This window comes from Aotus nancymaae, unplaced genomic scaffold, assembly GCF_030222135.1.
Source record: "Aotus nancymaae isolate 86718 unplaced genomic scaffold, 86718_ANA_hifiasm-v0.15.2.pri h1tg000018l, whole genome shotgun sequence".
In the NCBI taxonomy this organism is placed as follows: Eukaryota; Metazoa; Chordata; class Mammalia; order Primates; family Aotidae; genus Aotus; species Aotus nancymaae.
This window is the reverse complement of record NW_026988430.1, coordinates 22,532,614-22,551,362: the sequence shown is the minus strand read 5'-3', so window position 1 is coordinate 22,551,362 and position 18,749 is coordinate 22,532,614. Positions and strand designations below refer to the sequence as shown.

At 34.4% G+C, this 18,749-nt stretch overlaps 1 protein-coding gene across 7 annotated transcripts in view; it reads left to right on the top strand.

The window, feature by feature from the left end:
• Positions 1 to 18,749, top strand: part of BCAS3 (BCAS3 microtubule associated cell migration factor) — a 695,431-nt gene that overhangs the window by 326,907 nt on the left and 349,775 nt on the right. For 4 of the 7 annotated variants that reach the window (XM_064378431.1, XM_064378432.1, XM_064378429.1 and 1 more), the window contains exons 17-20: positions 1,681 to 1,725; positions 9,513 to 9,637; positions 12,865 to 13,030; positions 15,149 to 15,249. In XM_064378431.1, coding sequence (XP_064234501.1) covers positions 1,681 to 1,725; positions 9,513 to 9,637; positions 12,865 to 13,030; positions 15,149 to 15,249 — 437 coding nt within the window. The remainder of the gene's footprint in view (positions 1 to 1,680; positions 1,726 to 9,512; positions 9,638 to 12,864; positions 13,031 to 15,148; positions 15,250 to 18,749) is intronic. The other 3 variants (XM_064378433.1, XM_064378430.1, XM_064378434.1) reach the window with 1 other exon arrangement.

Below are 18,749 nucleotides of genomic sequence, written 5' to 3'. Positions count from 1 at the left end.
GTTATTTAAATCTGTGTTTTTCAAACTGCAAGCTGAGCTCTAGTAACATTTTGGTTTTGAGGTAATTAGTCATGAAATCATATAAAGAGATTATGGCCAACATTTTTTTTCTTTAATGAAGTAGAATAGAGAAAAATGCAATTCTGCCACTGGTCCTACAGACCAGCAGCATTGCTGTTACCTAGGAGCTTATTGGAAATACAGAATCTCAGATCCCAGCCAGACCCACAGTGTTAGAATATGCATTTATCTGCATTGTAACATAATCCCAACATTAATGTTTATAAAACATTGAAATAATAAATAGTAAAGTTTATTACAAATAAAAACACATTCATTAAGTTGTTTCAGTCTTCTTTGACTGTATTCATGCACATACAAGCTTATGCCTTAAAATGTATTTATAAGGGTTCCCAGTCAAAAAAGTTTAAAGTCTACCATTTTAAATGTGGATGCTGACATCATATCACTGAGTATGTTTCTATGAGTAACTGTGAGAGAGCTATCTTTGCTTGGCATTGACATCATCTGTATAATTTGGTTTTATTTTTTCTCTATCCCACTTTTCGTTCTACTTCACTTTCTTCTAGTTATCTCTTGTATGTCTCTGTTCCTTTCTTTGTATATAATGCACTTCAAGCCTCAAAACTGTACTCACTGTCATGAAAACATTTTTCTCAAGTTTTGCTTTGTGGTCAAATATTCTCAATTTACTGGGAAATTAATGCTAATCAACAGGTTTTTTTTTTTTTAATTCTAGAATCAGTTTTGAAGAAGGAAATATCCACGTTTTACCAATGTGCTTTTCTCCTCCATTTGTTATGAATTCCAAATGTCATATGTTACAGTACCATTTGGTTTGGATATCATTAAATCACTCTGATATGTGCAGATATGCATGGCATATCTTTAAATGCTGGGAACAGAATTTTGAGAAGAAATATGTATAACACTAAAGTCTTACTTTGTATCCCCAGTTGTATTTAAAACAAGTGATTGTAGCTTAGTTTACTGTGTACTAACCTAACCTAGTGCAGACCAGGTAAAGGAAGCTAACCTCTTATATCGCTATTAAGAGACCTCCTAATTTCCTGGATTATGACCAAAAATAGAGAAAAGTTATACTAGTTGTACTTAGTGTTGTTTCCATTGACCGACAATATACAGTTCAACTTATGACAAATAAGCAGCTTGAAAAATATGTGCCTCTTTCTGTGATTCTGAGACTGGAACCAATGAAAAGCCAAGAGTGTCAAATCAAATTTTTTATCCAGCCATTGTTAGCTAATTTTAACCATTTTGTGTCACACAGCCACACATCGGTTGCTATTGATCTCACTCTTCTCCATCTGGTTATTCCATTTAACTTATACTTTGTTTTAAAGGGCTCAGCAGTGAATTTTATTTTATTTTAGATTAGAAATATTACAGGGGTATTCCAGAAAAGGGGGAAAAATAGAAAATTTTGAATCCCTAACTCTCAAAATTAAGGGCCTTGTTACTACACATCATTCTGTTTATTGGTTATTATCAGGCAGTATGTACAGCAGAATTGTAAATGATTACTAATTTTTTAGTTGTTTTTACCCATACCCTATAACAGTATGATATACATGTATTTGCTAATGTTAAATGAGTTTTTCTCTAATTTTTTGTGCATTTCCCCCCTTTTCCATGAAGGCCATATCTCTTTGGAGCGGGGTGTTTTTCCATAAAAGCTCCATGGTGAGTTCCAGTTCAGTCCCGCATGCCTCATTCATTTGCTGTACTCTCAAAAAGTAATTCATTTTGTAGTTTTGTTTCCAGTTGCATGGCCTGATCACAGTTAGATGCACCAAGTTACTGAATAATTTGTAGATGGAACATGAATGTTGATATTTAAGCTTTAGAAAAGCAGTTTTCTTGGTTTCATTTTATTCTTTAAAAAGTAAAAAAAAAAAAATCACAGATGAATTTTTTTTAAATAGAAGAATTCTCTCATAATGCTTATAAATATTACAAGACAAGGCTAACACCCAGGTTTAAAGCTTTGAGTATTATAGTGTTAGAAGTTCTCTACATATCATGCATAGTATTTGAGGACATGATTTATTTTGAAATATAATTATATTTAAGGTATGCCAAAAGAGCCTTATAAAGTTTTTGTTTTATTTTACTTGGTCCTAAAGAGACAAAAGTTTTGTTTTGAATAGTTTAGGTATTTAAGGGGCTACATAATAACAAAATAATACTTTACATAAAACCTCCTAAATAATTATTGAATTACTATTTAATCTTGAATTATTAACACATATACATCATAGCTTAGTTATTTAGTAATTTCTTCCATATCATTGTATAGAATATAGCTTTGTTAGTCTTAGGCATGAAGGTCATAGAAAACAAACATAATATATTTAGTACTTTCATGTAAAGATGGGAAATAGAATGTGTTAAGAATGATATAAAATGTTTATTGGTTAAGAGTTAGACTGCCTGGGTCATAGATCCCAATTCACACACTTACTAGCTGTATGATTTGGGGGAATTTTCTAAAACATTTCTGTTTCTTATTTTCTTATGTATTAAAAGTACCTACCTCATAGGTTCACTATGAGAATTAAATAAACTGATACAAATCTCCGTATATGTTAGTTTATAACAGTGCCTGGCACATAGTAAATGTGCAGTCACTGTTAGCTGCTACTACTGTTTCTTTTCCAGTTTCAGGGGTAAATACCATGTTTCAAAAGAAGCTTCTTTAAATTAGATTATGTTTTTCACTTTTAAGGATATGTTGGCCAATGGGAAGTTTTGAGAAACGTAAGGTATATTAATTTAGTCAGAATACTTGAAAAGAGTTCTGCACATATATGTGTAGTTCTCATAACTGCTAACTGGGAATTGTTCATAGTGTTCTATTACACTAGAAAAAACATTCCAACGTTTTTTCTATTGGACAAAAAGAAGTTTAAATAATTTTTTAAGATTAATTATTATTTGACACAAACTAATTTCAATGTTTATATGCCATAGGAAGATCTGAAAATTTTATTATCACTTAAGAATAGGTGACATAAAACAAATCAACATAAAATTTTCCTCCTTGAAAATTATAATTAGACACAGTTTGCAAAACTATTCTAAACAAATTCAGAACATACATGAATGTAAATCTCATGAAAGTCGATCTTTATTTATTTTGTTAACCAGATGTCTTCTAAAAACAAATAAGATACATAGATCTAACTTATGAGCCTTCCAGTGATTGGTGAATTTTAAATGCCACATTCAACATATGACAAAATTTCTTTATAGAGTAAGCTTAGAATTAAATTCCATTTAAGGATAAATTCTACTTCTAAGTACAAAGCAAAGAGTTTTAGTATGTTAATAAAGATTGAAGTTTTTGCATAGAAGTAAAAGATGGAATAACAATTGTATGTTAAATAAGAAAAGTTCATTCCTCCAACAACGTATGTGCTCCTCACATTTAAGCAAAAGCACTTGTCAACCAGAAATGATTTGAGGTTGAAACAAGATTAAAAGAGCCAGATTAAAGAAAGGGATATATGAAATATAGTACACTTTTAAATCATTGCCTGTCTTTTAGAAGACTGCTTTGTGGTTTGTTTGATGCCATCGTTAGCTCACAAGAAACTCGTTTTTAGTCACTTATACTAGACTAAAAGGTCCTCCTTTAAAACGTTACTTTCCCAGTGGTGCATGTTTTTTCCATTAAGATCTTAATGAAACCTCAAATTAAGGCAGCAAATGAATATAAATTTGACAACTTCCTCCATGTTGTTTATAAGAGCTCCTTTGTTTTAATAGTTTTTGCTATTTTTCCATGTTATTTAGCATTCAACCTGAGAATTTTTTATTTACTGTTCTGAAATAAAACATTATGCTAAATAAATGTGTTTTTAATATATCCATTTATAGGGTAATATATGTATTTTGGATGAAAAATGAAATTTTTACCTTTCCTCTTAAAATGAAATGTAAATTTTCTACAAACTTTTTATTAGTTTCAAGTTGCAACGTTAACACTTAGCTAAGAATTTGCTTTTGGTATATCATAATTTCTACTAATTCTTTGTTCTCCATTAAACGGGTTTAGTCCTTTACATTCATGCAATTTCAGATGAGTCAGTTAGAAAATAAAGTCATTCCCTTTGGTAACAAAATAAGCTTGTTGGAAAGTGAAAAGTGCATCATCAACATTTTAGTCACTCTGGACTTCCGTGGTATTATATGTCCTCTAGATTAGTTTAACTGGGATATTTGAGTTTGGATGACTATATAAAATAATACAAAAGAATTACACAAGTAACATGCTGTTTAAACATAGACATTTAAGATAATTCCAGTGTGAATTTTTGAATCTGAATTCTGCTTTCAATATTACAAATAAATAAGAATTTATCAAGCTCCTACTTTGCATGTAGTATTGTATTTAAGCTACTGTTATTTTTGAATTGCTTATCAAAAAATATACATGACACATAGACAATAGATAGTCCATATGATATATTTCTTCCTCGTAAAATGTCTTTGTATTATATAAGGGTAAGTTTTAAAGAATTAAAACTTGCATATTATAAAGTTTTAATTAGGATTTTTAAGAGTTTTGATCAAGATGTAAAGAGTTCATATAAACTAATCTTGTTCTGTTAACTATTTAAAAATTTTACAGTTTCATTTTTTGAAAGGTAAAGATTTATATGGAGAGGAGAATTTATTTTTAGTTGCCACATTTACACAAATCAGTTAGACCTTTAAGAAAAATTTATGACAAAATAGAATAATTTTTGACAGATTATTAGTATCTTTAGTTATTTAAAATAAAATACTTTCAGTTTTCCCATTTAGGTCTTATTTTAGAAACTAAGATTGAGAATGAGAGAAAACTTCTAAAAGAATATAAAGAATATTTTTTCTTCTTTTATAGAAAACTGTTATGCCACTTGTAATACTTACATCAATATTGGGTCTTACATTTAAACTCAAACATTGACTGTTCTTTTACGTTTTAAGAAAGGAAGGAAATGGTGCTTCTTTCTCATATTAGCTCCTTCCATGCTTGTGTCCTTCCACACAAGGCACCGGAGCACCTTGCTGCTTATCCTGCCATCTACAGATACTCCACATCTATCCTATTCTAATAGTAAAATTATTCACATGAAGATCATTGTCCTGTAATTTTTAAGCAGTTATCATTAGAGTTTTGTACTCTTTTTTTTCTCTTTGAAGTTGAGTGCAGAGAAAAAAATAGGCAAGAAAAATTTAATATGTTGACCTGGCTGGATTACATAATAAAGGCCAAGGGAAGAAAAATGGGGAACTTCAGTAGCCTTTGTAAAGACTTTTAAAGTCCTAGTAATGTTAATATCCCTACAACTTCTGATGATTGCAGTGAAAATGATTCTCGTTCTATGGTTAGACAGTTAAGCATTTCCTCAAAAGAACTAACAAAGAGTTAAAATCCTGATTTTTAATTTAGCATCTTATTTGTTAATTTGGTTATTTGGCTTTTAGTTTGCTTGGGCATTTGTTTTTCTTTTGATTACATTGATTTGTATCAGACTTAGTAAATATGATGTTTTGTGGTTGTCATTTCTTCTGGGATGCTGAAAGTTGGATTTATTCCGTTTTTCTTTTATGTTTTGCTCAAAAGTTAACTCAAATTTTTAAAAAAACTATTGAAGATGGGTTATTTATGAGAAGCTAAGGGTAGTAAAGGAGTAGGAATTATCAGTAGAAAGGAGTCCATCAGGAGTATGTTTTGTTCTCATGTACAGCCATTTAAAAAAAGAATGAGTCCACATAATCAATGTCGTTCATCTTCTGGGCACCAATATAAATTGAAATATTATTTTAATATCATTGTATGGGAACTTTACCTGCTTTGAACAAACATGCCCTATAAATGATTAAATAAATGAGAGAAGGCATCCAAACACCCAGAGAAATTTTTTCTAAACTTGCAAATGTTCTGTAATGAGATTTTTTTCAGACCCCTTTAGGAGTAGAAAGGGAGATGTTGAGAACAAGATAGAAAAAGAAGATTAGCATTGGAGTGCTTTCCTCTGAGGACTGGGTCACCAATCTGCAAATTTACATAATACACAAAGCTAGCATTTTTCTAATATATTCAAATATGTGTAATTTTTCAATGTTTTATCTTTCTGTCAGCAAAAGGTTATTTTGTGATAGAAATATTCTAGGCCATTGTGGAAAAGTTCATACATGGTATGTCGCTGACACACATTGATCGGAAAGCCCTTCTGCTTCTGCCAAGCCTTCTTGAACTTTTAAAAACTTAGGACGAAGGGCAGATTGAGCCCAAGTTAAAATTTCTAACTTTGAATGTATCCCCATAGAAGATATTTTATTCATAACATTTTTATTAGTTTATTTTTCCTTTTTATTCCTCTGCAAATATTAAAGACACACACATATTTTTATGTTTCCATTTTGCTGAAATACCACAGTCATTCCACATTATAGATTGATGATAGACATAACTTGATATGAATGTGTTTACCCAGTATTCTCCATACTCAACACACAACACTGTGTTATGTAGCAGGTAGCGAGTTATTTTCAGGCTGAAAACCCTTGACTCCTTAATAAGCACAGACTTTTACTGATGGAATTTAAGGCCCTATCAGAGGAAAAAAGAAATGATGAAATATAAAAATAAAAATGATAATTCTTTATGGAAATGAAGCATAGTTATACTATGAAATACTTATTCCCTGTAGGAGATAGTGACCTTATATAAAATAACACTGTGTTGATGTTTTTTACTTGTGTGTTCCAAAACAAAATTGTATGTAACTTGTAGAGGTATAAGAGATTTTAGCTTTTGACATGAGCTGATTAGACTGCAAGTTAATAAACATACAAAGAATATTTTTTGTATGTCAGAAAACTAAATTGATGTCCTTGAAGTTTTCTACTTTTTATCATGTTAGAAAGTTGGCCATCTGCACCCAAAGCAACTATTTTTAAGTCTGTTTAGGATGGTTGCTTTAGAGAGACCATTATTGGCATACTCACTTGTTACTTACCACATGATTTAAAAATAACAACAGTGACATCCAGTAATTTGCAAAGAGCTTTGAGTTTGTCCCAATGAAGCTTGTTGGTACATTATAGTAGCTTTGTTCTCTGATGGTGATTCTAGTAAAAGCATATAGTCACACAATTGCAAACTGCTTTCAAGAAACTCTACAATACTTTTATCTCTGCCATTCCGCCAGCCCCCATCCTCCCCAAACTTCTAAGGGTTAAAAATGACCAGTGGTGCCTCAAAAATACCAGTTAGAGGAATTTGTCAGTTCAGTGATAGTAGTTCAGGGATGGAAAAAAAAGTAACCTTATATTCTCAGGTAATGCAACAGAGCATCATGACCAGAAAGAACAATTCTGATGCCAGTGACCCAGATATCATGGGAAGGTGCATATTTGTTCAGGTATAGGACAGAGGAGAGTCTTCCTTTCTAGAAGTAGGTTACTGCAGTTGTGCCAGATGCAAGTATGAAGGGGTGAAACAATTTACAGAACCAGATTCATTTCCCCTCAGAAGCTTTTTATTTAAAATGTCTTTATTCCTGTCACTGAAAGTCTCACTATGACTGGTTGACATTTTAGGCATGGAAGTTTTTTGTTGTGGGAATCATGAGAAGTGTTTTAAGAAATGTTAATGGTAGAAGAGGTTTTTTTCATATGTAGTAATAGGCATTACCATGGATTTTGTTCAAAGAGGGAGACCAAAGGGACCAATCATGGTTGCCTCTGATCCAGATGTAGCTTTCCTTAGAGGAAATAAGATGTCTGAGAGACTATTAAAAGTGTCATAGGAACTGGGGAACTGAGATTACTAAAGCAAAGTCTGAATTTTTTGAAGATTAGGTTAGGGCTGAGGGCCATATAGAAGAGTTAGCATTTGCTGAGTACTGTGATATGGGAAAGTACTGCCATGGGAACTTTACCTGCTTTGTCTAATATAGTGGTTCTCAGATTTAAGCATGCATCAGAATCATCTGGAGGATTTGTTTCAAAACACAGATCATTGGGCTCCATTCCCAGAGTTTCTGATTTAGTATATCTGGGATGGGGCCTATGAGTATTTGCTTGCACTCCTAAGAAGTTCTCAGGTGGTACTATATGAGCTGGGACAGTGCTTTGAGACAATATAATCATTAAAATAATCCTATGAAGTAGACATTACTATTTCTGTTTTACACATGAGTAGTCTGAGCTCTGAGAGGTTAAATAACTTAACCAAAAGTCACACAGCTAAGAGGTGACAGCACTGGGATTCAACTGCATGTTTCTTCCTGACTCCAAAACTATCTCTTTCCATCCCACCATACTTTATTAAAAGATGAAGGGATAACAAAATTGAGCAAAATAAGGTAGAAATAATGTTTGACACTGGAGACTGACTTAGCAGAGGGGAACATCAGAGCTCTAGTTTTTACTGTTTCCTACCTGGGCTGTGATCTTGACCAGTGCATAATGAGGCTACTGGTCTATGAATTAGAGAAAGCAATTTATCAAAGGTGGTTGGCAAAATTGCTTTGGGAAGCTCTTGATAAACCAAAAGAGAACAGAAATACGGAATTGAAAAGCAGCTGTGAGGTTGATATTAGAAGCCAAGTATGAAAACTTATTTGTGGAAAACAGAGGAGAGCAACTTCTTTTTAATGGCAGTGACAGGAAGTAATGGCAGTTACTAAATGTGCCCTCAGACATATGAGCAGCAGAAAAGATTTAGATTTGAGAGGCTATTGATATGTAACTCCATCTTGGTCTTTGTCACTGAACAAAAATAGACACATCATTTTCACAAATTTAAGAAGAAAAAGAGACAACAGATAGAACATCAGTGAATATTATTGCATTAGATGATTAGCTATGCTCCCCTTAAGCCATCTACCTCTCCATAGCATTGTGGCTGAGAAAGTGTTTTCAAGGCTTCATTCTATGTCACCTCATTTTCATCCATGCCGTCTCCATTCATTTGTACTGTTAATCCCACGTCTTATAGATTGGTGCAAAAGTAATTGCCATTTTTTTTTGCTATTAAGAGTAGTGGCAAAAACTGCAATTACTTTTGCACCAACCATATATATATATATATATATATATGACGTGCTAAACCATTTTATTATTGTGAGATGTTTATGCTGGTACTATTGCTTCACTTCGAAATTTCTAGAGAAAAGTTATCCATCTGAAAAGAACTGACTTGGATTTTGCCAGCACATGCTTCAAAAAGGAGTTGATTTTTATTGGTCTTATAAATGTTGCTTTCTTTACAAAACTCTGGAACTTTGAACTAATTTCACTTTTACTCCAGAATATAGTCTCACATCATCATTTATTACTTAAGGCAAAATGCATGTTCATATTGGAGGACTTGAATGGGGTGGAATTTAAAGGAAAATCTGTCATTACCTAACAGACTGTCATTTCATCATGATAATTGTTTTTTACTGTTACTTTATTTTTTTAAGCAAAGTTAAACCTCCTCCACAAATTTCACCCAGCAAATCGATGGGCGGAGAATTTTGTGTGGCTGCTGTCTTCGGAACATCCAGGTCATGGTTTGCAAATAATGCAGGTCTGAAAAGAGAAAAAGGTATGTATTTTGGCTGAAAAAATAAATGTTCTATTTGTAGTTTTTGATTCTTAAGGAAAATTGCTAGCAGTTTCCCTAGAATAATCTTGTACCCAATAGTCTGGAAACCATTTTTTTAAATGTAATTAGTCTGTCACTCCTCAACTAATTACTCAAGCCTAGTCTAGAAGAAAAACTATCCTCTCAGTATGAACGTTAAATGAATTGCCCACTGAGTGACTGTGTTTTGTTTTGTTGGTGATGATCTACAGGTGATCTCAATGCTGTCAATTCTATACCCATTTTATACCTTTTACATTTTTACAAGACGGTTTTACACCTTTGTCTATGAAGTATGGAGAGGAAAAGCCTCATTGTCCCTGTTTTAGAGATGAAGAACTTGAGACGAGCAAGTTTAAATATTTTAGCTAAAAGCACTAGTTAGTTAGGCAATAGAATCAGAGTTTGAAACCAGATTTTCTAGTGTTAAAAATCTTAACATTAAAAAAAAAATCTCTGCCATGTTTTTTGTTGTTGTTGTTTTGGTTTGGTTTTGAGACAGAGTTTCACTCTTGTTGCCCAGGCTGGAGTGCAGTGGCGCGATCTCAGCTCACTGCAACCTCCACCTCTAAGGTTCAAGCGATTCTCCTGCCTCAGCCTCCTGAGTAGCTGGAATTACAGGCATCTGCCACCATGCCCAGCTAATTTTTTGTATTTTTATTAGAGACGGGGTTTTACTATGTTGGTCAGGCTGGTTTCGAACTCCTGACCTTGTGATCCGCCTGCCTCAGCCTCCCAAAGTGCTGGGATTACAGGCATGAGTTACCATGCCCAGCCCTCTGCCATGTTTTAAGAACATGATTAAGAAAAAGAAGAAAGGAACAGCCTGCCACTGAGAAATAAGGCTCAGCTTTTGTGGTTACTATTGCTCCTTTGAATTAATATACAGTAGTCCCTCCTTATCTGTGGAGGATGCATCCAAGATCCCCACTGGATGCCTGAAACCTCGGATGGTTTGGAGCCCTATATGGTACGATGCTTTTCAGTCTAATAACCAAGACAGCTACTATTGGACTAATGGGCTGGTAGCATATACAATGTGGATATGCTGGACAAAGGATGATTCATGTCCCATGCAGGACGAATGGGACAATGAGAGATTTCATCACACTACTCAGTGTGCCCTTTGAAGTTTATTAATTGTTTATTTCTGGAATTTTCCATTTAATATTTTTGGACCGCAGTTTACCATGGGTAACTGAACACACACCTAAGGAGGGACTACTGTAGTTATTATGTTTTTAATCCCTGCTTTGATCAGCAGGGTCCATACCTAAAATGTTTATAGGATTAATGCTTTATAGCATGTGATTCTTTATTGCTTCTGTTTAGAAGAGAATGCCTACATTCATAAACCAAGTATATCATTTTGAATGTTATGATTTTCCCCTTAATATTTTAGTATTATTAAACTAGGTCACAAACTGGGTTGTTACTAGGGCACTTCTCTGGTGAGTTCCACAGGCTGTATTGTTCTTGGCAAAATGGCTCTGCTTTATGCTAACACTGGCAGTCAGACATGAGCCCTTTCTCTTGTTATCGCCTTTCAGTGACCCTTTCCTTGGTAATAGGATCTCAGGCACAGCAGGTTCCTTACCTAAGTGGGAGAGGATACTGTTAAGTATGCAAGCCTTCCATTTCCTTATCCCATCTTTATTTTTTTTGTTACCTCCTTAGGTTTAATGATGCTATCGAAAGGACTTTTTGTTACTAGTTAAAACCTTCTGTGAAGCTCGATTTCAAATGCTTCTCCCTTCTGTTCTAATTACCTTTTTAACTTGCTACTCCTTTATGTCCCACTGGCTGATCATTAGCCATTTTCTCAAATCAGCTGTAATTGATTCGCCTGACATAGAGATAAGGTGACCCACCCAACATTCATGAGTGATTTTATATGCTCCTAGGTTTACTGTAAAACCCGAGAGAGAGAATTAAACCTGTTTTGGTAGTGAGTACATGTGTATTCCTTATAAAGTCAGTTGATTAGATCCACATTCAGCACCTGACTTTTCAAAGTATGGCTGATCTTCATTTACCACAGGGGCCAGTGATCCCATGGAGAGAAAGAAGAGGATTTGGGGGAAGGGGATGCACATGCATGTATGTGTATGTGTGTTGAATAGACTTTATTTTCTAAAGGAGCTTTAGGTTCACAGCGAAATGAGCAGAAGGTACAGAGATATTCCATATATACCTTCTGTACCCACACGTGCAAAGCCTCTTATTATCAGTATCCCCCACCCTGGTACGTGTGTTGGAACTGATGAACCTCCATTATACACCATATGTTTTTTGTTTATTTTGATCCAGAAATTTAAGTTCTAAATTTAAGTTTTCTGAGAAAAAATAGATAAGACATTAGGCTGATTTAGGCATGCAAGTAACCTTTCATGTGAGTCATTTGGTACATTCAGGGTAACTAAATCTTAGTGCCTACATTATTCCTTTTCAGTTAGTCCATTCTCTGATATCATTCATTTTTCATAATGTGGGACAAATTACATTGTAAACAAATACAAAAGTCTATAAAAGTATTTTACTATATTAGGATTTGGGGCAGAGTCCTATCATTCTTGAAATAAGTTGCTTAAGATTGAAAATAGTCTGATATTATTATCAGAAATAATATAGTATCAGAAAATAGTCTGATACTATATGCTAGTCTGAAAATGTCTAGCATGTACTTATACGAGGCAACCTTTAGGCAAGGAACAAGCACTATATGGAAAAATTCCTTTCGGCCGGGTGCGGTGGCTCATGCCTGTAATCCCAGCACTTTGGGAGGCCAAGGTGGGTGGATCACATGTGGTGAGGAGTTTGAGACCAGTCTGAACAACATGTTGAAACCCCATCTCTACTAAAAATACTAAAATTAGCTGGGCATGGTAGCAGGTGCCTGTAATCCCAGCTACTTGGGAGGCTGAGGCGGGAGAATAGCTTTAACCTGGGAGGCAGAGGTTGCAGTGAGCCGAGATCGTGTTCCTGTACTCCAGTCTGGGCAACAAGAGTGAAACTCCATCTCAAAAAGGAAAAAAAAAAAGAAAAATTAGAAAAAATAAAAAATTCCTGTCTTTTCATTTTCTTTGAGCAGCCTCAAGAGGGAACTGTTAAGGTCATTAACTTGTAAAAATTATTCTGTGCTCCTTTTATGCCATCATGACACATGGGTTCTGTTTCTCTGTTTGTAGATCAGTCCAAACAAGTTGTAGTTGAGTCCCTGTACATTATCAGTTGCTACGGCACCTTAGTGGAGCACATGATGGAGCCACGACCCCTCAGCACTGCCCCCAAGATTAGTGATGACACTCCACTGGAAATGATGACATCGCCTCGAGCCAGCTGGACTCTGGTTAGGTAGTACCTCCTTTCTTTTTTTCTTTTTAACAGCTTCATTAAGGTATATAAGATTAAAAGTGTCTAATTTGATAAGTTTTAACATGCACACAGCTGCAAAGTCATCACCACAACTAACATGGCAAACGTATTCATCACTCCCAAATGTTTCTTTGTGGCCCTTTGCAATCTCTCCTTCTTTTGCCCCTCTTTGTCTCTACAGATTAGTTTACAGTTTCTAGAATTTTATATAGATGGAATCATACAGTATGTAATTTTTTAAATCTCACTTTCATCTCGCAAAACAAACAATACATCATTGCTTTTTTTTTTTTTTTTTGAGACAAAGTCTGACTCTGTCGCTCAGGCTGGAGTGCAGTGGTCCAATCTTGGCTCACTGCAGTCTTCACCTCCCGGGTTCAAGTGATTCTCCTGCCTCAGCCTCCTGAGTAGCTGGGATCACAGGCGCCCGCCATCACACCTGGCTAATTTTTAGTAGAGATGGGTTTTCACCATGTTGGCAAGGCTGGTCTCGAACTCCTGACCTCAGGTGATCCACCCTCCTCTGCCTCCCAAAGTGCTGGGATTATAGGCCTGAGCACCTAGCCCTTCATTACGTTTTCATTTGACATAATTTACATACAATAAAATTAACCTATTAAAAGTAACTTTTCACAAAGTTGTGCACTTATCACTGCAATCAATTCTTATCACCCTAAAAAGAAACCTCATACCCATTAGCAGTCGCTCCTATTTTTCTCCAACCCTTCATATGTAGGCAGCTGCCAGTTTACTTTCTCTATGGATTTTCCTACTCTGATTATTTCATATAAGTGGAATCATACAATAGGTGACCTTTTGTGTCTGGCTTCTTTCACTTAGCTTATTTTCAAGATATATCCGTGTTGTAGCATATATCAGAACTTTATTCCTTTTTATGGCTACATAATACTCCATTATATGGTTATACTGCCTTTTGTTTATCCATTTATTAGTTGATGGATGTTTCTACTTTTTACACTATTATTAAATAACGTTGCTGTGACATTCGTGTACAGATTTTTGTAGGGGACATATTTTTTAATTGTCTTTCTGAATGCACCTTAGAGAATACCTCCATTTGAACTTCTTTCTCCTTGCACTTTTGTGTTAAATTTTCTCAGACTTGTACTTCTGCTATTTGCAATCTCATGCTCACTGAAAATAGAGAGTAACATTGAGATAGCCATTAAGGGGAATAGAAACTAATATAGATAGATTTGAAAGTTTCTCTGAAAGTGATTCTCTGAGATACAATGGTTAGGCCTCGTAGGAATGTTTGTTAAGAATCAGAGTCCATATCAAAAGTACATAATGATTAGAATCTTTATAAGCTATAACCAAAAGAAAAAAATGAAACCTGGAATAAAACCTCTTTAATATAGTCCATCATCCAGGAGAGAAAAAATTGTTCCTGACATGTATGGAAGGAAACAGACAAAAATGGATATAAAAATGATCCCTGTCCTTTTGACATTTTAAAATATTCTTATATTGATTTTTGGAGGCTCCAGCATTCTTTACAACTACTTTACTATGCTGGATTGACCTGATCAATATCTGATTTATCAAGCTTATTTAGGAGTGGGCAGATCTAATTAAAATTACTGCACTATCATTGTTGAAATAGTGACTTATTTCAGAACTCGGATGCTAATTTGATCTATAATAAGTTATCCATTTACACAGCTGTGTTTTATTAACCATTTTACCCACTTCATTTTATTTTAAAAAATACACATATTTTAAGAATAGAGAGGTCAGAAATTACATAAATTAGAACTACTTAGTTATAACATTTGAATTTTACACCCGTTTAATCTTCTGAATGTCTTGCTTATCCTGTTGGAGGGTCTTCTGCTGTTAAGCTTATATTGACTGCATGTTATTTGTATGAAAGACTGCCATCTTTTTATTTTTTCATAGCAGATGGCCTTGTGTTTCAGGTTTCAGCACATTCATTTTAATGATTACAAGTTTATTTTAATGATCACAAAGATAGTGTGAGTTTAAGTCAGTGTTCATCAGTGATGACAGTCATGGTGATTTACATCCCATCTATTTAGCTTAAATATTAATATTCTTCTGCTGTGTCCTTAGAACCCCTCAATGGAATGAATTGCAGCCACCATTTAACGCAAACCACCCTCTGCTCCTCGCTGCAGATGCAGTACAGTATTATCAGTTCCTGCTTGCTGGCCGTAAGTAGTTCAGATTTTTTTTTTCCTTTCATATGGTCTATTCAGATTTCATCTTAAAATGCTAGCTTTTAAAGCAAACATTACCACTGGTCCATAGACCATAGGCCTTCAATAATTAGTCTGAGGCACATAAGATATTTAATACGAATATAAGCCATAAACTTTAGTATACCTTATGTCTCTGACTGCTTATACTCTGTACCTATGAAATGTATTCCTGTAATGATAATAGTTAAGTTGATAGGTAATATCTGGAGAGCTCAAAAATTAAAACAAACACAAAAACAACTACCTGAAAATACTAGGATGTAATAAAAAGTTTCATAAAGCTTGGAATCTGTTTCTAACATTAAAATTTTAAAAAAGCAAAACTTAGCATGGTTAAAAGTACAACTGTGAAAATTATGCCAGCAGGCTTTTCTTTTGGTAGAATTTTACTTGCAGTAAGGAGGTAAAGATTTCAACTATATTTGTTTGTTTGCTTACTTTTATGTTTAAGCATTAACATTTGTAGAGACTGAACCAAGTTCATTGACCTAGATATGGCCTTTTTATATGGAGAGCATTTAAAGGCAATTTAATATTTATTATCCAGTTTGTGTTTATAGAATTTAAAATTGTTTACAATTATAATTCAGTTTTGTAGAGTAGACTGAATCCTTAATTTAATTTGATGGCTCTGAGTATTGCATGTTTTAAAGAAAATTCTTAAAAATCAACATTGACATGTTTTTAATGGAGGTTTGTTGTATTTAACGTATTTTCTTGCCCAGTGTATTAGAAAGCATGAATTAAAATAGTTGTCGAATTATTTTATTTTTATCTTTATAATGTGTTATATATTATACTGCAAAAAAATATTTTATAGACTCTGCTTTCAAGTTATGAAACTCCATAACTGTAATCAATGGTTGGCTGTCTTGCTCTCTCATATGGTTGTTGAACTCTCTCTTCTTCTAGTGCATTTTTATTGAGTGCCTACTATGTGTGAGGCAGCTGTGATTTAAAGGTGATTAGTATATCGCTTCTGTCCTCAATGAATTCACTAATTCAGAAGACAGATGTTTAATAAAAAAGTAAAATAAAATGGGGTAGGTGTATCAGTGGAGGGTTATAAATTGAACTGTGAGAGCAGTGACGTGTGTTGCCTAAGGCATCACTGAAGGGTAATATGTCAGTGGTTTTCAGATTGATTCAAGAAGCAGTGCATATAGAAGTTGTTAATTTCTAGATTTTTTAAGCATATATTTAACTATCATATGAACTGGAAAAATACATGACATGAATATGATATGAAATAAGAATCATGAGTACATTTTTCATTACTTCTCAAGGAGCAAAACTAATTGTTGAATTAAGCATAGTTGACTCTTTCAGAATTAATATTGGGTTTTGTTTTGTTATTTTGATACCTATTAAATCTGTTTAATAGATATACAATAACAAGTCTGAAATATTTACAAAAAATATTGGGGAAAAGATATAGCTATATCTATCTCTTAATTGTTTTTCATTCCAGTGATGGACCTTATTGACATTATACTATGGTTGATTTTAGCTGCCCTAAACACCTTTGTCTAATTCGCAGAATGACAAAAATCCCCAGATGCATAATTTAAGAACCACCACTGTTGGCAGTAGTAAGCCATCACTTGTTTTCAAGCATAGGAATGACACCATCAGAATTGTATTTTAGAAAGATCATTCTGGCAGCATTGCAGCAGGAAGTTCAGAGGAAGGGAATGGAGGCTAGGTGATCTTAGAGCAAGATGAGACCTTAAATCAATGCTGTATTATAGAGAAGACAGGACAGACCTGTGAGATGTTGAAGAGTTGGCATAAAAAAGAATTAGAGGCTGGGCACGGTGGCTCACACCTATAATCCTAACACTTTGGGAGGTTGAGGCAGGAAGATTGCCTGAGCTCAGGAGTCTGAGACCAGCCTGGGCAACATGGTGAAACCTCGCACACAAAAAAAAATCAGCCTGGTGTGGTGGCGTGCACCTGTAGTCCCAGCTACTCAGGAGGCTGAGGCATGAGAGTTGCTTGAACCTGGAAGGTAAAGCTTGCAGTGAGCCAAGATGGTGCCACTGCACTCCCAGCCTGGGTGACAAAGTGAAACTCTATCTCAAAAAAAAGACAATTTGAAACTAAGTAGTCACTAATTATTCTGTGGTTTCTAATGTAGAATACAGCAGGTTCTTGAATAATATCATTTTGTTTAACGTCAATTCTTTATAAAGCTGATGAGAAAAAATAATCACTCCCTGCCTGGGGCCATTGCCTGTTCTGGAGTTTTCATGTTCTCCCCATGTCTTCATGGGTTTTCAGTGAGTACACAGGTTTTCTCCTTGATACCAAAGGTATGCATGTTAGGTTGATTGGCATGGCTAAATTGTGTCTCAGGCTGAGTGAGTATGGGCATGCGTGTGTGAGAGTGCCCTGCAATCAGATGGTGTCCTGTCTAGGGTTGGGTCCTGCCTTATACCCTGAGCTTCCAGGATATATGCTCTGTCCACCCATAACTCTGAATGGGTGAATACAAATTATTGTAAAATAAAAATTCATAAAATATATGGTGAATCACACAAATGCACAACAATATTAAAATTTTCACTTTGCAAACATTTATTCCTTGATTTAACTAACCAGCACTTCAAGCTCCACTACTCAGTGATTCAATAAAAAATGAGTAAATAATTTTATTACTTGTTTTGATTAATCTTTATTAAATGTATATATAGCTCACGTTTATTTTTATGTTTAATATTAAAGCATCTGTGGTCTTTATTCAGAAGTTTACTGATGTTTTTGACCAGAACACAGTATGCCATAGGACCTTAACTCTTGTTTACATCAATTAGCCGATGGTAAAATTGGTTTTGTAATACATCATTTCACTTAAAGCCACAGTTTGCATGAACTTATCAATGATGTTAAATGAGGACTTACTGTATAATGCATTCCATTTTAGACCTTTTGAATTCCAGAGGGACTAATATTGGGATAAAGATGAAAAGACCTGGGTTCTAGTTCTAAATCCAGCAATAACTTGATAAATGTAGATATCAGTTATTCTACTTGCTCTTATAGAGATGTTATGATGATCAGTGAAGTGATGCTAAAGTCCTTTTTAGAACTGTAAAATAGTTTATACATTTAAGCGTTATTATAAGCTTTTGTTTCTTATCTCAGAAGAATATATTTTCAAATGATAGACTTCTGGGACTTTTAGTACAGTTTACAAAACGTTTTTTGTATTCAGCATTAACAATGGAATACCTGGCCCAGGCATGGTGGCTCATGCCTGTAATCCCGGTACTTTGGGAACCGAAGGTGGGAGGATTGTTTGAGACCAGAAGTTCAAGACCATCCTGGGCAACATAGAGACCCTGTCTTTATCAAAAAAATTTAAAAATTAACTGAGCATGATGATATGCACCTGTAGTCCCAGTTGCTCAGCAGGCTGACATAGGAGGATCACTTGAGCCCAAGAATTT